At 38.8% G+C, this 16,317-nt stretch overlaps 1 protein-coding gene across 1 annotated transcript in view; it reads right to left on the reverse strand.

Annotated features, from left to right (window-relative positions):
- Window positions 1–16,317, reverse strand: part of NAXD (NAD(P)HX dehydratase) — a 49,753-nt gene that overhangs the window by 25,167 nt on the left and 8,269 nt on the right. The window contains exons 3-5 of the mRNA XM_017817301.1: window positions 16,020–16,054; window positions 15,462–15,550; window positions 3,061–3,169 (exon numbers count right to left, since the gene is read on the reverse strand). Of these exons, the coding sequence (XP_017672790.1) occupies window positions 3,061–3,169; window positions 15,462–15,550; window positions 16,020–16,054 (233 nt within the window). The remainder of the gene's footprint in view (window positions 1–3,060; window positions 3,170–15,461; window positions 15,551–16,019; window positions 16,055–16,317) is intronic.

Genomic DNA, 16,317 nt, shown 5'->3' on the forward strand with positions numbered 1-16,317 from the left:
GTATGAGAGGGACATAATATTTGTGCTATTTGAAAAAAGGAGAGTATCCAATACCTTTGGAAATACGTTGCAGATTCAAAACAGAGGATAGTCATAGAGACCCTGGCCTTGCTTCCTATATGGCAGCTAAACTCTTTCTCAACAGTCTAAACCACTAGCAGCAGCATTCCAACTGAGGTGAACTCAGGGAGGTAATGTACTGTCATCTCTGGCCAGAATCAATCATGGACACTGAAAGGGAGAAACGGGTGGCCTCATGTTTCCTACAGGGAAGATGACATGGTGGCCAAGTTCCACATCAAATATGGTAACAGCATTTCAGAAGTTTGAAGTAGTATGGGGAGCAGAGATGCTTCAGTGTGCACACTCCAAAGCTGAGAAGTGGAGCAGAAATTTGTTTTCACTCCTCTCTCTTGAAGAGAAACAGCCTGGACTGCTTACTTGCTCCAGAGTTGGAAGGTCTAATCAGGCCAAGACTACAACTGCCACATCTGCAAGGAATCCAGCTGCACAGCTATTAGGACACAACACATGCTTTCTTTAGGATAATTTCCTGAAGCTGCCGCTCCTGGTCATTCAAACCCATGGCTAGGAAGCTTGGACAGAGCATCAGCCCTCACCCAAGCAACTGAGTAACAGCAGGGTTACTGGCACAGACCCACACAAGCGGCACATGAAAGCAGGATATAACTTGCAGAGTGGTTTCTTATAATAGGACTTGTAAATGGAATTACAGCCAAACCCAGAAAATCAGAGGAAGCCAGTAAGTATGTATTTACAGAATATCACTATGCACTCAAGGGGAAAAAAAGAAGTCAAAGGAAAGTGATGACAAGGTGGGGTTTTTTTTAATCAGACTGTTGAAAGGAGCTCAAGTGCCACATGCTGCTGCAGGCATTAAGAATGAGGGAGGCAGGTGACATACTAAAGATGCTGAGGAAGCAAAGCATTCTTTGATCTAGAGATGATAAACCACCTGGTCAACAAGCACCAGAAACTGCAGGTTACTGCAGTAATTTCTTAATTTCTCAATGTTCATAGGAAAGAAGGAGTCCAAACACATGACTGTTTAGAGAATCACATTCATTGGCAATGCATTGGCACAACACTGACAAGAACAGACATAAAAACAGCTTCGGAGGGGTGACAGACCACCATGCCTCAGCATTTAATGGGGCAGAAGGAGGAAGAGGGGAAGCTCTCTCCCACTGAAACTACCACTCTGATACAAAACCCTGATCAGAAAGCAGACACTCACCTACTTCTCAGCCCTGTGTTCCTAAGACACATGCCATGGTCAGCTTAAAGGGAAACCAGAAAATTATATACCAGCCCAATCTCCTATAAGAGTTTTAAACAGCAATGATATCATCTCTTGCTTTTTTATTGAAGTTTAATATTTGCTGTTGAAGCAAGAGGGAGACTCAGCCTTCCCTCAGCACAGAGAAGCACCGGTCTACCTTAAGCAGGCAAACAGGGGTCACTTGTCCCCAGTGACATGTTAAAACCCACAACACTGGGTAACTAATGAACACTTACATAACTAGAATGAAGACAAAGAACTTGAGCTTTAATGGGAATTGAAATTAATAAGGCCAGATCCTTGGCTCACATGAATGTATCCTGAGATTTTAGCATGAAGTAACTTCCAAATGCCTTGTCTTTATAGGCTGGGTTTGTTTCTTTAAGCTAGCTTACACAGGACAGCCAGGCTGAAGTAAAAGTATGCTTGTAATTCACTAAGAAAGCAAAATTATTTTTAGCAATGATGAAAAAAACACAATCAAGAAATCTCCCAGATACTTCTTTAGTACAGATAAGCATATAAACCCCAGATGGAATTCTGATATAAAAGAAGTTTATCTGACGTATCTTAGATATTATAAATGAATCTTATTTTCTTTTATTTAAAGTTTTCTTCTTTTAGGAACAGAAGACAAACTTAATTTTTTTTTAAACCAAGGAAATAGAAAAATCATTGACCAAAATTTTTTTTCTGTAGAAGCAATCCTGAAAATTTTTTTTAAAAAATAATAAAATACGTTTAAATAGTTCATTTAGAATAAAATACGATTTCTTCATCAGGTGTAATAATTTATTTTTTATTTTCTAATCTTTATTAGTTTTGCACCTCTGTATCATAATACACACATTTTCCTTCCGAAAAGGAAGCAGAAGAACTAAAGAAGTGAAAAGCTCCAGTAGCAACTTTCTCTAACAAAATCCTAGCAAAACCACCCTCCCTAGTTTTCAAGGTATTTTAAAACACTTGGACAGTGTGGTCTCCAGACTCTTGCCTCCCCTGTTTTGCAATTTCACTGTGTTACTGTCAACATTTCTGTAAATTATATATATTCCACTTGTTAGCACCACTGATTAATTCAGTAATACTGCTCGGGAAAAAAAAAAGAAATTGTACAAAATTAGATTGACAGTAGACTGAAAGATACACTTCAAACATACCAAAATGTGTTGACGGTAATACAAAACATCATCTGGAAGACAGTCTAAGTATGTGTTATTTAAAGTACAAAACTAAGCTCCTGTTTTCATCTCTCCACTGAGGCTTGACAGAAAATAGGATTACCTCTTTATCCAGAGTAGAAATCCGCAACATTTTATAATTAAGAGTATTATTTCTTATTGCAAGGGGACACGGTCCCTGTTCTTTGACACATCTGAGAAAAGATGTCAAATATGGTACTGAAAATAAGGAAATCGAATCCATATCTATGCACTTACAGTACAGGTGCTTTGCACCTAAGAAAACACAGAGCCCTTTATCTAGATATGCCAACATCTATTTCTTCATTAGTGACTTTCACAAGCAAAACAAAAGCAAATCAAAACAATCATACTGATGCCTAAAATTCCAAGTGAAGATTAAGTGTAATAGTGAAGACCATGAACAGTAACTGCAATTTCCAGTCAACAATATTTTATTAAATTTGTCATTTAGCAACCCTATCAAGAACATTTCTGTAGTGATGTAAAATACAGGAAACTAGTTAATAAAATTCAACATAAAGACAAAGGATAAAATATCAGTATGCATATTACCTTAGCGTTCTCAAGTAGAACTTCATCTCTACCTAAGCCAGGTCCTATGACAACTGAGTGCAGTCGTGGTAACCACTTTTCCACCTCATGGACAGCATTGGGACTATCACTAAAATGGAAGTGTGAAAAAAAGACAAGTTTAAAAAGGCTTCCTTTTAGTAGTTTCAGAAACTGAGTTCAAGATGCAAGATAGAAAGAGATATTTCCTATCTTGAGTGTCAGGCAATTTTATCTTCCAAACTACCAAAAATCTATGACTCAGGAAATATGGAATGGTTGCCCAAACATTTCTCTCAATTAATTCCTTAGAGAATATCACATAAAAATGAGGAGGTAATTGCAAGTACCCACTACAGTTGTTTACAAAATAAAAAAATAAAACCCAAGCAGGAAACCAACAATTTTTGGTCTATCACAATTCCTATCTAATGCTTCTTTGCAGAGATTATACCTTGGAGAGAGATCCACCGTCTCACAGGTATATACCATGGCTTGCTGGAAATGACGAAATTATTTATTTCCCTACATGGTAAAATGATAAATCTACTCATATGCTTTTTTGTCATTGCTTCATAAGCATTTGTTCCAACTGAATTACAGCCAAATTGTCCTGTTTCCCCAAAAGGCAACTGGAGAAACAAGTTATTCAGTAGGGGTATTATCTGCTTGTACTGCTTAAGATTTCTGCAGCATTCAGGTTTTTGTCTACACTGGAAAAATGATGAGAAAATCCGCTGCCAAATACAGCTGCCACAATACAGCATTCAGCCACTGACCAGAACGGCTTATTTTGTTCTGATCAGTTTTATTGTGTAAATAGGCCAGAATATTTTGAAAGTACTGCCCACCAGTTGTAGTTAATCCTTACTGACAGTATGGAGGGAAAATTTCCCCTCCCTCCCTCCCCACCTCTGACATTAGTGACAACAATAAACGAGCATTTTAACTGAAGCACAGGGAATAAAGCTCCCTGTAGGCTGAGCAAGGAGGTCCTGCTTCAGAGTATTGCTCACAATATTTTAAGCTTGCAATACTTCAACAAAGCTGTATTATTACGGATGAAAGCCACTGCATGTTTTTCATAACCAACAGCTGTACTGATGGGACACACCACTTGGGAACAAGTGTTTAGCTTGCATCTGGCAGAATCAGCAAATTCCGCAATGATTTCTGCAAGTGCCAGACAGGAGCCCAGAGCCTTTGCAGCTGCAGGGTGCGAGGCAGAGCACTCAAGGCTGCAGGGATGCAGTGCCTCCCGCCTGGCCGCAGCCCAGCAGCCCCTCCACAGACAAAGCTGCTCCAGAAATCCCGGCTGTGCCAGCCAGGGCTCCCCAAAGGCACCCTGTGCTGACACCACAAAACAGCTCTGTCAAAACAAGGCTGCTGCTTAGAAGCAATGACCCGCTGCAAGGTCAAGGGAGACAACGAACCACGTGAGGACATCGGGTGTCCCTGAAGCAGTCCCCTGGTTTAGCAGCTCAATTTCCATTTGAACGATGCAGCTCCATCATTTCTCTAACTCGCAAGGAAACAGTAGCAGCTTCAGAATTGTCAAACAGCTCATTTTTTACTTTTTATTTGTCTCTGTACAATCACCTGTAAGTTTATGATGTAGGTACAGGCTGGAAATAAAAATGCTTCAAGAAATATTTAAAGCACTATTAAAAAAAAAAAAAAAAGAAGACATGTGAGAGGTTGAACATGTGAAAAATTGCCTGTAATCAAAACTCTAATAAAACATCACCATTTCTGAATGCCGGTCACTTTTTTAAATTCACATGCTGAACTTATTTTATCTTTGAAGAGCAATATATATCTCAAATACATATATTTCTCAAATAAATGTATCTATGTATCATACAGTTATAAATATATGGAGATAGATATATATATATATATAAGGATGTGTGAATGGATTGGATTCAAAATACCTTTGGACCGTAGAAGCCAAATACATTTTAAAAAATGCTTCAGTAAACATAAGCTAAGAACAGAGCCATAGGCAGTACCATAAATGCTCTGCTCTTCTACAAATATCTCATGCAAATAATATAAAGGTAGAAAGTTTGCCAATTTATTTATATTCAGGATTGAAATAAAATAATTTTGTCTACAATCCAATTGATAATGTGCACTTTTCAAAACAAAGCCATCTCTTGGGAAATGAACAGTCCAACATTAAGCCACTCCTGCTCACTTTGCCTCTGGTAATAATAAAAACCTACTGTGGAGCTTTTCATCTTCAAAGCATTTTGCAAACATTACATTCAACTCCTTTGCAACTTCACATCAAGAAGCAACCCAAGCCGTGAAGGGTCAACAGATTAAAAATGGTGATAATGACTACTACATTGCAAAATCAGCTATAAAAACATGCTGTAAAGTAACTGATGGATTTTGATTCTTCATAAAGAAAGCAGAACAAATACTGCCTTGCAGAAGCAACATACCAACTTCACTTCAAGACACTGGAGGTTCACAACAGCTGTGGCTATGCAGCTACACATGCCTTACAAATATCCCATATCTACAGCTGCTCTGAAAGTGGAAGGGCTGTTGTGTAATCTTACAGACATCAAACTAGTAGCATTTTAAAGCTGACAGGGTACAAATGATCAACAGGTAACTTTCTTCAGGAAGGGGCATCACCTTGAATGTTCCTGACCACAGGATTCAGCATAAATACAGAAACTCTTCCAACTCTTAACAGCTACAGTCTATACACATGACTTAATATGCCCAGAAGAACTCTCTGACACTGAGGGCAGCTGGCCTGTACATCCTGAGGTTTCAGAGCAGGCAAAGCTCAACCTGCCTGTTGGGCACCGTTGCTGGACCACGGTAATCCCTCATCAGTGGAAAAAGTGGTTGGGAAAGGCTAGATGGCACAGTCCAAAATTCTTGCTAAGGATTGTTTGAGTAATTTGCCTGTGCAGATAATCGTGCTTTTAGGTACTGAGGAATAAATATTCCTTGGTAGTGTTTAGTTGATTACTACAGAAAAGAAAAAAACCTTGCTTTTTCTTGTTTGCCTGTGTATCAAAACCAGACAAAAACCTCCAAAGACTCTGGAGGCACCAGCACAAAACATTATCAGATCCTCAGCTGTTCACTGTGTACTACACTCACACAAAGAACACTGTTAATGTCCTTTGTCACTTCATGCCAATTTCTCTGCCTGGTTATTAACCTGATCTCAAACCTCTTCATTTAATTAGCACCTCCACTGCCCAAGACTTTGAAACAACAATTGAAATTAGCACTGTATTTTAAAAAAACAAACTCCTATCTAGAAAGGTATGAGCTATGAAGAAGACGACCCCTTGTTCAAAAGAGATGCAATCTTCAGGCTTTGACAGAACCCAATGTCATGGCTAGGCTTCAGGAACGAAGATTTGGGAAGGGTTCTACCCACATTTGCTACAAGTGTGCTGGTGGCTAAAAAGGTCAATAGGAGATAGACAGGGCAGGTTGCAAAAGGCACAATAAAAGGACTCCTTAGGTGGTAACGGCAAGACACGATTCTTTCTGCATTGTCTTTTCTCCTCGAGAGTGATCCTGCGGGTGTTCTCAAAGGAAACAGCAGTGTTATAAATGGTGTGTCTCCAGGCTTCCTGACTGGAGGCCAGAGTAGACCAGTTATGGTGATCAATACATTCAAGGTTGAGATGTTGTTTCAGGGAGTCCTTGTATCTTTTCTTTGGGGCTCCTCTCTTGCAGCAGCCGGTGGCAAGTTCACCATAGAGAACAATCTTGGGGAGGCCGCAGATGGGGGCTGATCAGCTTTCCCTGGCTATTAGTGAGAGGTAAGGGGAGAGAGAGACAAAGCTTCGCTCACAGAGGCTGAGAAGCCTGTGATCTCTTGGGAAGACAGACACAAAGCTTTATCATTTGCCACCCCTGAAGCCACTTTGTGGACAGGACCAAGGCATGGTGTTCAGCATCTCGCACACTTTTCTTTTTGCTCTTTTCTCTGCTTCCTGAATGTATCAAGAAAAGTACTTTCCATGACAAAACAGACAAAGCACTTAGTCTCTAAAATGGCGATAATAAATTCTCTGCAAATTATTACTAGCTTTAGATAACTTTTGCCACATCAGCCTCATGAAGTTCAATACGTGCATTGTGCTGCACCTGGGTCAGGGCAATCCTAGATATCAGTACAGACTGGGAGAAGTCATTGAGAGCAGCCCTGAGGTGATGACCTTATACAGAAAGAAAAACTTCAGGTTAAGCTTTTTGCTCTTCAGGACTCTTCTGTATTTCACTATCACACAATAAAAACTGTCATAAAACACAGTTCTGTAGATCATCATCTTAGGGAAAGCTTGATGTAATAACTTTTCCAAAAACAACACCACCACCACTGTAGGAGGTGCCCTCCTACACACCACCACCACCAAAAAAAAACCCCAACCTGAAAAAAAAGATGGTAGTTACTGCCCTAATATCACCCACGGTTTCTAAACATCTTGTAGAGCAGCTTGTAATAGTTATCTACCAGGTGCCATCTGCTTGAATCTCTGCTCTAGGCTGGTCACTGCCCAGAGTGGGAGGACACTCGACAGCTAAGGCCTGAAACACCACTCCCATCCCCATCCCTCCAAAAAACCCAAAAATTTTGTTCTATGCTGCTTTTTATTCAAAGACTGGCTTTTACCAAATGATCAAAAGCGACCAAGCAATAGCTTTAAATTATTACAGTAAGCTCTAAACACAGCAGCTTTCCTCATTCAGGATGAATGACAGTTACTGGCATTGCTTCCAGGAGGAGGGAAAGGAACAAGTGATAATGTGCAGCCTTGTCAAATTTTACATGGAAACAAGAAAATGTGAAGCAAAGTCAGCAAGGGTGGAACCAGGAGCTACGGAAATAATAGATAAGCATGAATGACAGCACAAACAGGAGTCAGCGGGACTGCAGCTCTTCACGTGTGTTTTAGGCAGAGATGGAAACACCTTAGTAATCAGGGATGTGGTATGGACACCACAGAATGCCAATCAAGTGGGACCTCCTGCTAGAGAAGAACATGGGACAAAAGCAAGATTGCCATCACCCAATCAACTATATGGCTTCTCACTGGAGAGTATATTATTCAAATTCTGCTCATTATCTGTGCACACTTGGTGTGACTGAGGCAACTTCAAATGCATTAAAATGTACCACTGCAGAATTCTGTTTATGCAAACCCGGACAAAGTCACTTTACGTGGGCACTTTCAAAAGGCAAACTAGAGACTTATCTTCAAAGATGGGAAAAAGTCTCTGATCTGAGGATGAAAGAGTTTCAGTTTTGTTTGTCCAAACACTGCAGGTAATTATAATTAATGTGAATCAAATGTTAGACAACACATCAAAAGAGCAGAAGACTGGACATAATGTATAGCTCTGGAACTCATGTAGTCATCTCAGAAAGCTAATTGTTAACTACTGTGGTAAATCTTGGGTGAGGTCTTTATTGGAAACTGGGTAAATAAGAGGAGCGAGATTATCCTGGAGAGTTTAGGTCAAATGAATTATTTCAAACCCAAACAATGCAAAAAGTGTTGAGCACAAAATTAAATGCTCTATTCCAAGACTAGCTCTATTTGTCAATGTTTAAATCATCATTCTTGTAAATTAATGCCAAATCTCCAGAAGCCTGAGGGCTTCAGGCAGCCTCTTTCAGTCCCATGAACAAAACTGGAAATAATAACTTATTCTAGAGAAGTTCACTGAGTCTATTATCAACTCATGTGTCTATCACCAAGCACTTCAATCAGGTAGAGCAAATCTCAATGACAACACAGTGGCATGAAGTTGGCTAGATGCAACTACAGACCAAAAAGAGATACTTTTATTAAATTTAAGTTAGCACATTAAAATGCCCCCCCCCGAAGTTTAGAAGACAAAATGGTTATTTTCACCTAGCAGGCTGTTTAAGTATCTTTGAATAGTGTACAATCTGTAAACACTTGGATAAAAATACATATTTTCCAGCTACAATTTGATTAAATGACAGGGAAGAAAATGAAAGAAAAACAAAGACCTTAATAAGAAGTATTGAATTCTATTCAAATAAGTCTTCCTTTCCAGCCACCGAGTAAGTTAATTTAGACACCAGAAGTGAACCTGGGAGGCTTCTTCTAAATATTAAAAACACAGCTGCAGGAACAGCAAGCTATTATCCAGGAGAAGCATGGGTATCATGAGGTCATAGGAAGAGAGTGCTCTTAATATGCAGGTACCAGAGTCTCTACTTACTCCACTACATATTCTTCCTTCAATGACCTACTGAGGTACACATTTAGCAAAAATGCTGTATTTGCTATATCATTGTTTTGGGATTTTTTCACACTGATGACAACAAAACAAAATGTTTTCCACAGCTCCTCTTTGGACACCAGATTCTCACTTAGGTATCAGATGTTCTGTTTCACTAGGAATTGGGTGGTCACACACTACAAGCATCAGAGCTAACAACAGCCTCTTCAACAACAAATCCAAAAGCAATATACACATGGGATCACCTCTCATGCAGAGCAGAGCCTCTTGCATCCCATGAGAGACCTACAAAGGAGAAGAAGCTATTTCTGACTCTGTTTTCTGAGACTTCTCATACAGACATGACAACAGCACTGAAGGTCAACCTTATCTAGCCTTGTAAAGATACCACAAATCCATAACACAATCATTTTATGACCTGCATTTAGATATACCTAAATACTTAAAGCAGTTGTAGTCTGGTTTGATTTCAACCACATTACCAATGTGTATTACGACAATCATCCCCAAAAGCATAACGATAACCAAATGTCTTGACCTCCTATTTTCAGAGTTCATGCAAGTGGTCTTGACCCATTAATACTTCTTGTGAACTGACTTGGTAAGCAGAATCTGTCAAATATTCTTCAAATGGACTGCAATCAACCAGACCTGTGACTTTAAAAGTAACAGAATGAAGATGACAATGTAATTTCCCTCAGAAAGATACACACTTATAACCTCCCTAGAAAAACTAGTGCACTTTTTTTTTAATGTTAAAACCAGCAAATAAAGTGACAAGCTTTTTCACACTGGTAGCCCTCTCATTCAACTCATAAGGCACAGATGATAGTTGAACTAATACCCAGAAGGCTAGAGTACTTCAAATTGGCTGTGGACACGTGAGAAGACAGAACAAGTCTCAGTCTAAATACCTGCTTTGCTAATTGTCATCTGGTTAAAAAAAAAATAGAGAGACCCTAAAACTTTCAAACAATAATAAAAAAAATCATGCAAAATCAAACCCCAGGCATGCCTGCCTTCATTAAAACTCAAGAAAGGTTGAACACTCAAGAAAGTCTGAACACCAAAGAAATTTAATCCTGGTTTCAAATCACAGCAGTATGGTAAGCATTCAGGAGGATGAATTTGGCCAGGATCTAATCGGACTACATCTCCTTCTGACACATCAGGAAGCAGCAAGACCAGTAGCACTCCCTGCAGCAATGCTAAAAACCTTTGGCTACTTCTCACATTTTGAGGAGGTGACACAATCTGTGTTAGTATCACATGGGACTTCTGCAACAACAGGGAGGAAAGGGACTATAGTATGGGCTGAATACACCTCCCAGCTTTTATTCACTCTGCAACACACAGTAAAGAAGCAGCAGCTTTTTGCCAAGAAAGCTGGACACAAGAAACAGGTCCATAAGCAAGTTTTGGCCACAGCACTGCACAACAGGACTGGACACAGTTTAAATATATAAAATCTCTGACTCGGCACACACAAACTGACCTTTATCTCTCCCTGACAACCTAAGAAAAAAATACAAAAACTTTTTTATGTGATTCCTAGCTAAACTGCTGTCTAAATGGGCCTTGGGAGAAACATCACAAAGTTTATGCCTTCCTTCATCTTCTTCGCAGGTATAATGAGGATCCAGCAGCCAAGTCACTTGGGAGACATCTTTTTGGTAACTGAAGCAATCTCTGCTTTCTCCTTGACTTTCCCCTTGACTTTTCTTGGTGACATGAACTCCTGCACTTTTACCAGCAGCTGATCCAAAAGAGGCATAAGTCCCACCGTTACACAGAAGTATTGGTTAATAGCTAGCCTTAGCTAGCACAACTGAAAGGTGTGAGCTTCCTCTCCACATAATGAATTATAAAGGGCTAATAATCTTAAGATTTTTCCTAGGCTTTCTTTAAGAGACTTGCCAGTGGTTAAAAGTATTCAAATAACTTATCAGTAGCTCACTATTCAAGATTCATGACTTCATCAAACTGTCAAAATGTAGACAAAATTCAGTAAAATTAGGTAAAATATGTTCCAGAAACCCCATCAAATTTCTTCATTAGTGGTGACTGGCCTCAACATATAGCCCAGCCTCATGAGAATTTTCTCCCCAGTTATTTTTAACTCAAAAGAATAATCTTTCAAAATCCAAGCCAAAACACGAACTCTGCAATTAACTATAAGACTTCCAGTATTCTGGCAATCTTTCCTAGTCCATACAGGCCCATGTATACAACCAGCTGTGAGGAAGGTATTTGTTCTAAATCCATACCTAGTTCAAGGGTGACTTTTTTTGTGAATAATGGAAAAATTACTTAACTTCTTTGGCCCCTGACATTTCATTCTACTTCTCTGATAAACTGCCGGAGATCAAGGAGTATAGACTGCTGATTTTACTAAGTGTCTGATAACCAGGATACAAGAGACCTACTCAGTAGAATGTGGGTGTCTCCTGGCCTACAGAGGAGAAAATTTCTGGACAATTAATTGCAAAATGTCCTTGCAAGAGGGGAATCTAGCACAATAGATTTATTCAATCTTCTTTTAAAATATAACTAGCAGGGTTCATATAGCTCATTTAGTTCTGTGATCACTTGCCTATCAAGACAGGATAAGCCAATCCAACACAAGTATCCAAGAAGTCTATTGAACCTGACCTGAGCCAGGGAATTAACTAGGGAAATAAAAAAAGTTGCTGAAAACTCTTCTCTACAAAGTTCCCAACACTAACGCATGAAGAAAGTACACACACATCTACAGCAAAAATCCACACAGGAGACACCTGCAGTAAAACTTAATAAAATGTCAAAGCTAAGTTTTATCTTGTCTGTAACTGCATAGCATTTACAGTAGGAACATGTTAGCTGAGAAAACAGAAAAATGTAGCACAAACTGGGAGTAGCAGTGACAAGACCAAGGAAGGTAGCTGTCACCAAGACTCCATTTATTCCACTATTCAAAAGGCCCTAACTTCTACAATACACACTTTTCACTTTTCACTACAATACACACTTCTCTACACGACAGCAAAAAGTCAGACAGCAAAAATATTGAACTGGTTAGCTGGTCAGTTTTTGAATACTACCAGGTCATTGTGGAAGGGGCCATAATGCACCTGACAGAATCTCTGAATAAAAAGGAAAAGTTACTACTGATAATATTGACTATTCGTGGCCCCTAAACACCCAGCTATCATTATTCCACTCAGGTGCCGAGGACACATAGAGCCAGGTGCTGAAACTTCATCTTTCCAGATTCCAAGCTGCCATGTGTAGTCCCAGCTCTCCCACGTTGACTCACAAAGAATGAACTCAAGGACAAAAACCTCAGAGAAAGTTGTGTTATGGGTATCCCCAGTATAGGCTGTTACACCAAAAGGAATCCCAGGATGGTCTACAGCTGGGGTCATGAGGAATTCCCCTGTCAATGCTGTAAGATGGATGTTTGTTTTCATAACCCTCCTCTGCAATCCTACTCAGTCATTCTCACACACCATTCCTTGAACATCCTTGAAGTGATACACGTTTGCCAAGGACCTGAAACACTCTAGTCCAACTTCTAGCTCTCAGATACCTTCACTAGTCATGCTGGCCAAGATCCACCACAGCACCTCTAATAAGCCAGAAACACCCTTGCATTTAGACAAGGGCAAAAAAAGGGCATGTTCTTTCCTTGAGACGATTCCCTGTGAGGTGAAGGCAGTAGAGAAACGTAGTGGCAGCTCAGTCACAGAGATGATAAAATGTCAGGCTCCTGGCAGCACAAAATGGCAGCTGAACCCTGGCAAAATGCCAAACTGTTCAAACAGTGAGTTGAGTACACAGGACCATAATTATAATTAGCATAATAAGAGAGTGGTACAACAGCTACCTAGTTATTCTGAAGGGTCATGGAGAAATCACAACAAAGCAAAGTTTTAAGGAGAGACACAAAAGAAAACAATGACATAGCTGCTTGGTGGGTTTTTCCCGGAGGTTCTTCCATGCGTGAAGTGCAGCCTGGGAGAAAGTACAAAGACTGTTTAAGAGATCAGGCTCTGAATCAAGAGCAGCCGGCCGTGCCTGCAGAACCTGAACGGCTCCACAACATATAAAAGATCATATGAAAAGTGTGACACTGAAGACAAAAGGACCTTACAAGAAAAATAGGCTGTTAGTGTAAATTTAAATAAAATCTGGGCTCAATAGAGTCAGTCAAGATTTTTTTCTTTCTAACCATTTTCTCTTTCCCTCAAGTGAAGCAGAAGAGATAAAAATACGAGGAAAATTGAACAAATAAAATCTAAACACTCATATTTTGCATTTTTTCATTTTGAATGTCATGTAAACAATATTTACAGATCGACTGCATCATGCAATTAGCCCAGCTGTCTGTGTGAAATTAATCAGTTTTAATAAAAGTATTAAATATTGAGTTGTAGACTTAAAGATACATGCATATGGAAATCTCTAGATTCACTGTACTTTGTGCATCTGGAGGAATTTATAGACAGAGCTGAAGTTTAAAATCAAAAGTTCTCTTTGTGAATAGAAAGATCAGAGTTTTCATTGAGATCTGAATTCCACAGAAGACACTGAGAATCTGTGTATAAAAACACTCCACTCTTACCTAGCAGGCACAATCTGGTCCTCCAAAGAACAGAAAGTTTACTGTTTACACTTTTGGTACCTGCATTTTTCTCTATGCTGCTTCTGTTTCTCCTATTTACTTTTACCATTACCAGACATCAAGAACCCCTGCGTACACAAAAAATGCTTTTCCCAAGGCAAAGTCAACTCGCTATCATACAAGACAACCATATGCTGAATCCTGAGTGTCATACATCAAGACAACACAAGTTAAATGCTAATACTGCCATTAGGATTCTCCATTGCATTTGTTATCATATGGTATCAGACAGAACATCGACTGGAGATGTGCCTTTAGGATTTTAGAGGCAAACACAGTCATACTGGTAAAAACCCCCTATCCATGTATTTTTCCCTTGCTTTCAAACATCATTTTTATCTTGTCTAAAATCCATAAAGTTATGGGTTTCTTCTATCTTTGGAGAGGGGGGAGGGGTGGGGGAAAAGCAACCAACAAAAGACAACCCTGTTTAACTGTCTTCTTTCTAAGCACCACTCTCTACAGTGACAGGAATGAAATGCGACTTTAGAATGTAATAAACTTATGGCTTCCTACCACAGGCATCCCCATAAGGAAGATCATATTCTTTTTCTCAGACACCAAATTATTTCTACTGTCATAAATCCTTTCTGACAGCAGTATCTGACAAACATGATTTTAAATTATGCTTTTTCTACCTTAATCACAGCTTTGCTATGTACACCAACAGACTTCAACATGCACTGGTGCAAACTAAGCTCAGGGGCATATACCTAAGGCAGACATCTTAATTCTCATTTGCAGTGCTCATTGTAAACCATCATAACACCTAACTGAAACAAATTTATCCTGTGAAAGTTAGTCAGTAACATATTTCAGAACACAAATTTAGAAACGCACACACTGATTTTCCAAATTAAGAAGACAGTTGCTTATTAAACTTTTCATCTTCTTGTTAATAAAACCTGAATTTTATATCACTTTGGAACATCCATTTATTCCCAAGAACAGGTATGTATCTAAAGCAACATACTCATGGAGAAAAAAAGAGAATCACCATCTCTCTTGCCCAGTCATTTTGCATAGGTGTCTATATGCACAGTAGCAAGAGGGGAAAAAGAACACACTGCTGTTAAATACAAGTAGGACAGAAGAAGCAAGAGAACACACTCTACTTGCCTTTCAAATGCAAATTTCAAAATGCTGACTTCTAGTGTTTCTTAGTTCTGGATTTTGCAACTGTTTACAGTTAAATGCATTGCAATCACAGAATGTATGTCAGCAAGCAGCAGAAAGCAAGATCTTTGCTTTTTAGAAATTATACTTTGATAGTCATGAAAAAAAATTCACAACTGATTGTTCTGTATTAAATATCTAACTGTAATGAAGGGACAAATCCCGAAGTTTTTGTAATCCATAGCTCACCCATTCAGTAACTCAGAAAAAGAAATAACATAAATTAATCAATTATCAGATTGAAATGTTCAAACTAGTAAGCCTGATTAGCTCATTTAAACAAACATAAGTCACTTACAGAACTGGATGAACAATCAGCTCTGGACTATATGATTTGATTACTGTTGCTGCATCTTTGGTACAAAACACATGGGATAAATCTGCACCCTAAAAAAGAAGATTTGCAAACAGTATTATCAAATTTATACTTAATAATAACTTTACCATTCCAAAGTTTACTCAACAAATAATTCATCTGAGTTCTTACTTCTCAATAGTTAAAGCAAACTTTATTATTTTTTCTATTTTGGCTTAAGACTATCATGAAATATTCTGGAGAATTTTTTTTTTTTGTATCTAACTTCCAATATAACTTTTTTCTGTTTCTCACTGATAGGATGACTGGAGACATAAATCTTGAAATTTTACTCACTTGAGAAATGTTTCTCATTTGCAGATGAACAACAACTAAAATGTCACATGTACATTAAGAAGAAAGGCAAAAGAATACAAATGAACATGAGACAAGCTACATTAGAGAGCCATAATACTACTGTAACATACTTGGAAAATATAGCTATGCAATATGGGCATATTTCCAGTCCTACCATTTTCATTCAATGGGCCAAATCCATACAAGATAAAAGGCGGGCACAATTTCAACAACACTCCCTTAAGTTAAAAAGTTAAAAAAACATTAAAGCTTAATTAAGAATTGAGTCTCAAGCTTCTGTTATTAACTCAAAAAATCAGAAATACACACAAAAATTATGTAAGCGGTGACCAGAAAACCTGATCGCATATGTTGTGCATACTGAAATTTCCAAGGCTAAGGAAGTGTCTTCTCTGCTTTACTACTACATATTTAACATAAGGGGCCCCTGGTGGTCTAGTGGTTAGGGTGCAGGACTCTCACCGCTGCGACCCGGGTTCGA

The sequence above is a fragment of the Lepidothrix coronata genome, unplaced genomic scaffold (genome assembly GCF_001604755.1).
Source record: "Lepidothrix coronata isolate B3197 unplaced genomic scaffold, Lepidothrix_coronata-1.0 Scaffold60, whole genome shotgun sequence".
Lineage (NCBI taxonomy): Eukaryota > Metazoa > Chordata > Aves > Passeriformes > Pipridae > Lepidothrix > Lepidothrix coronata.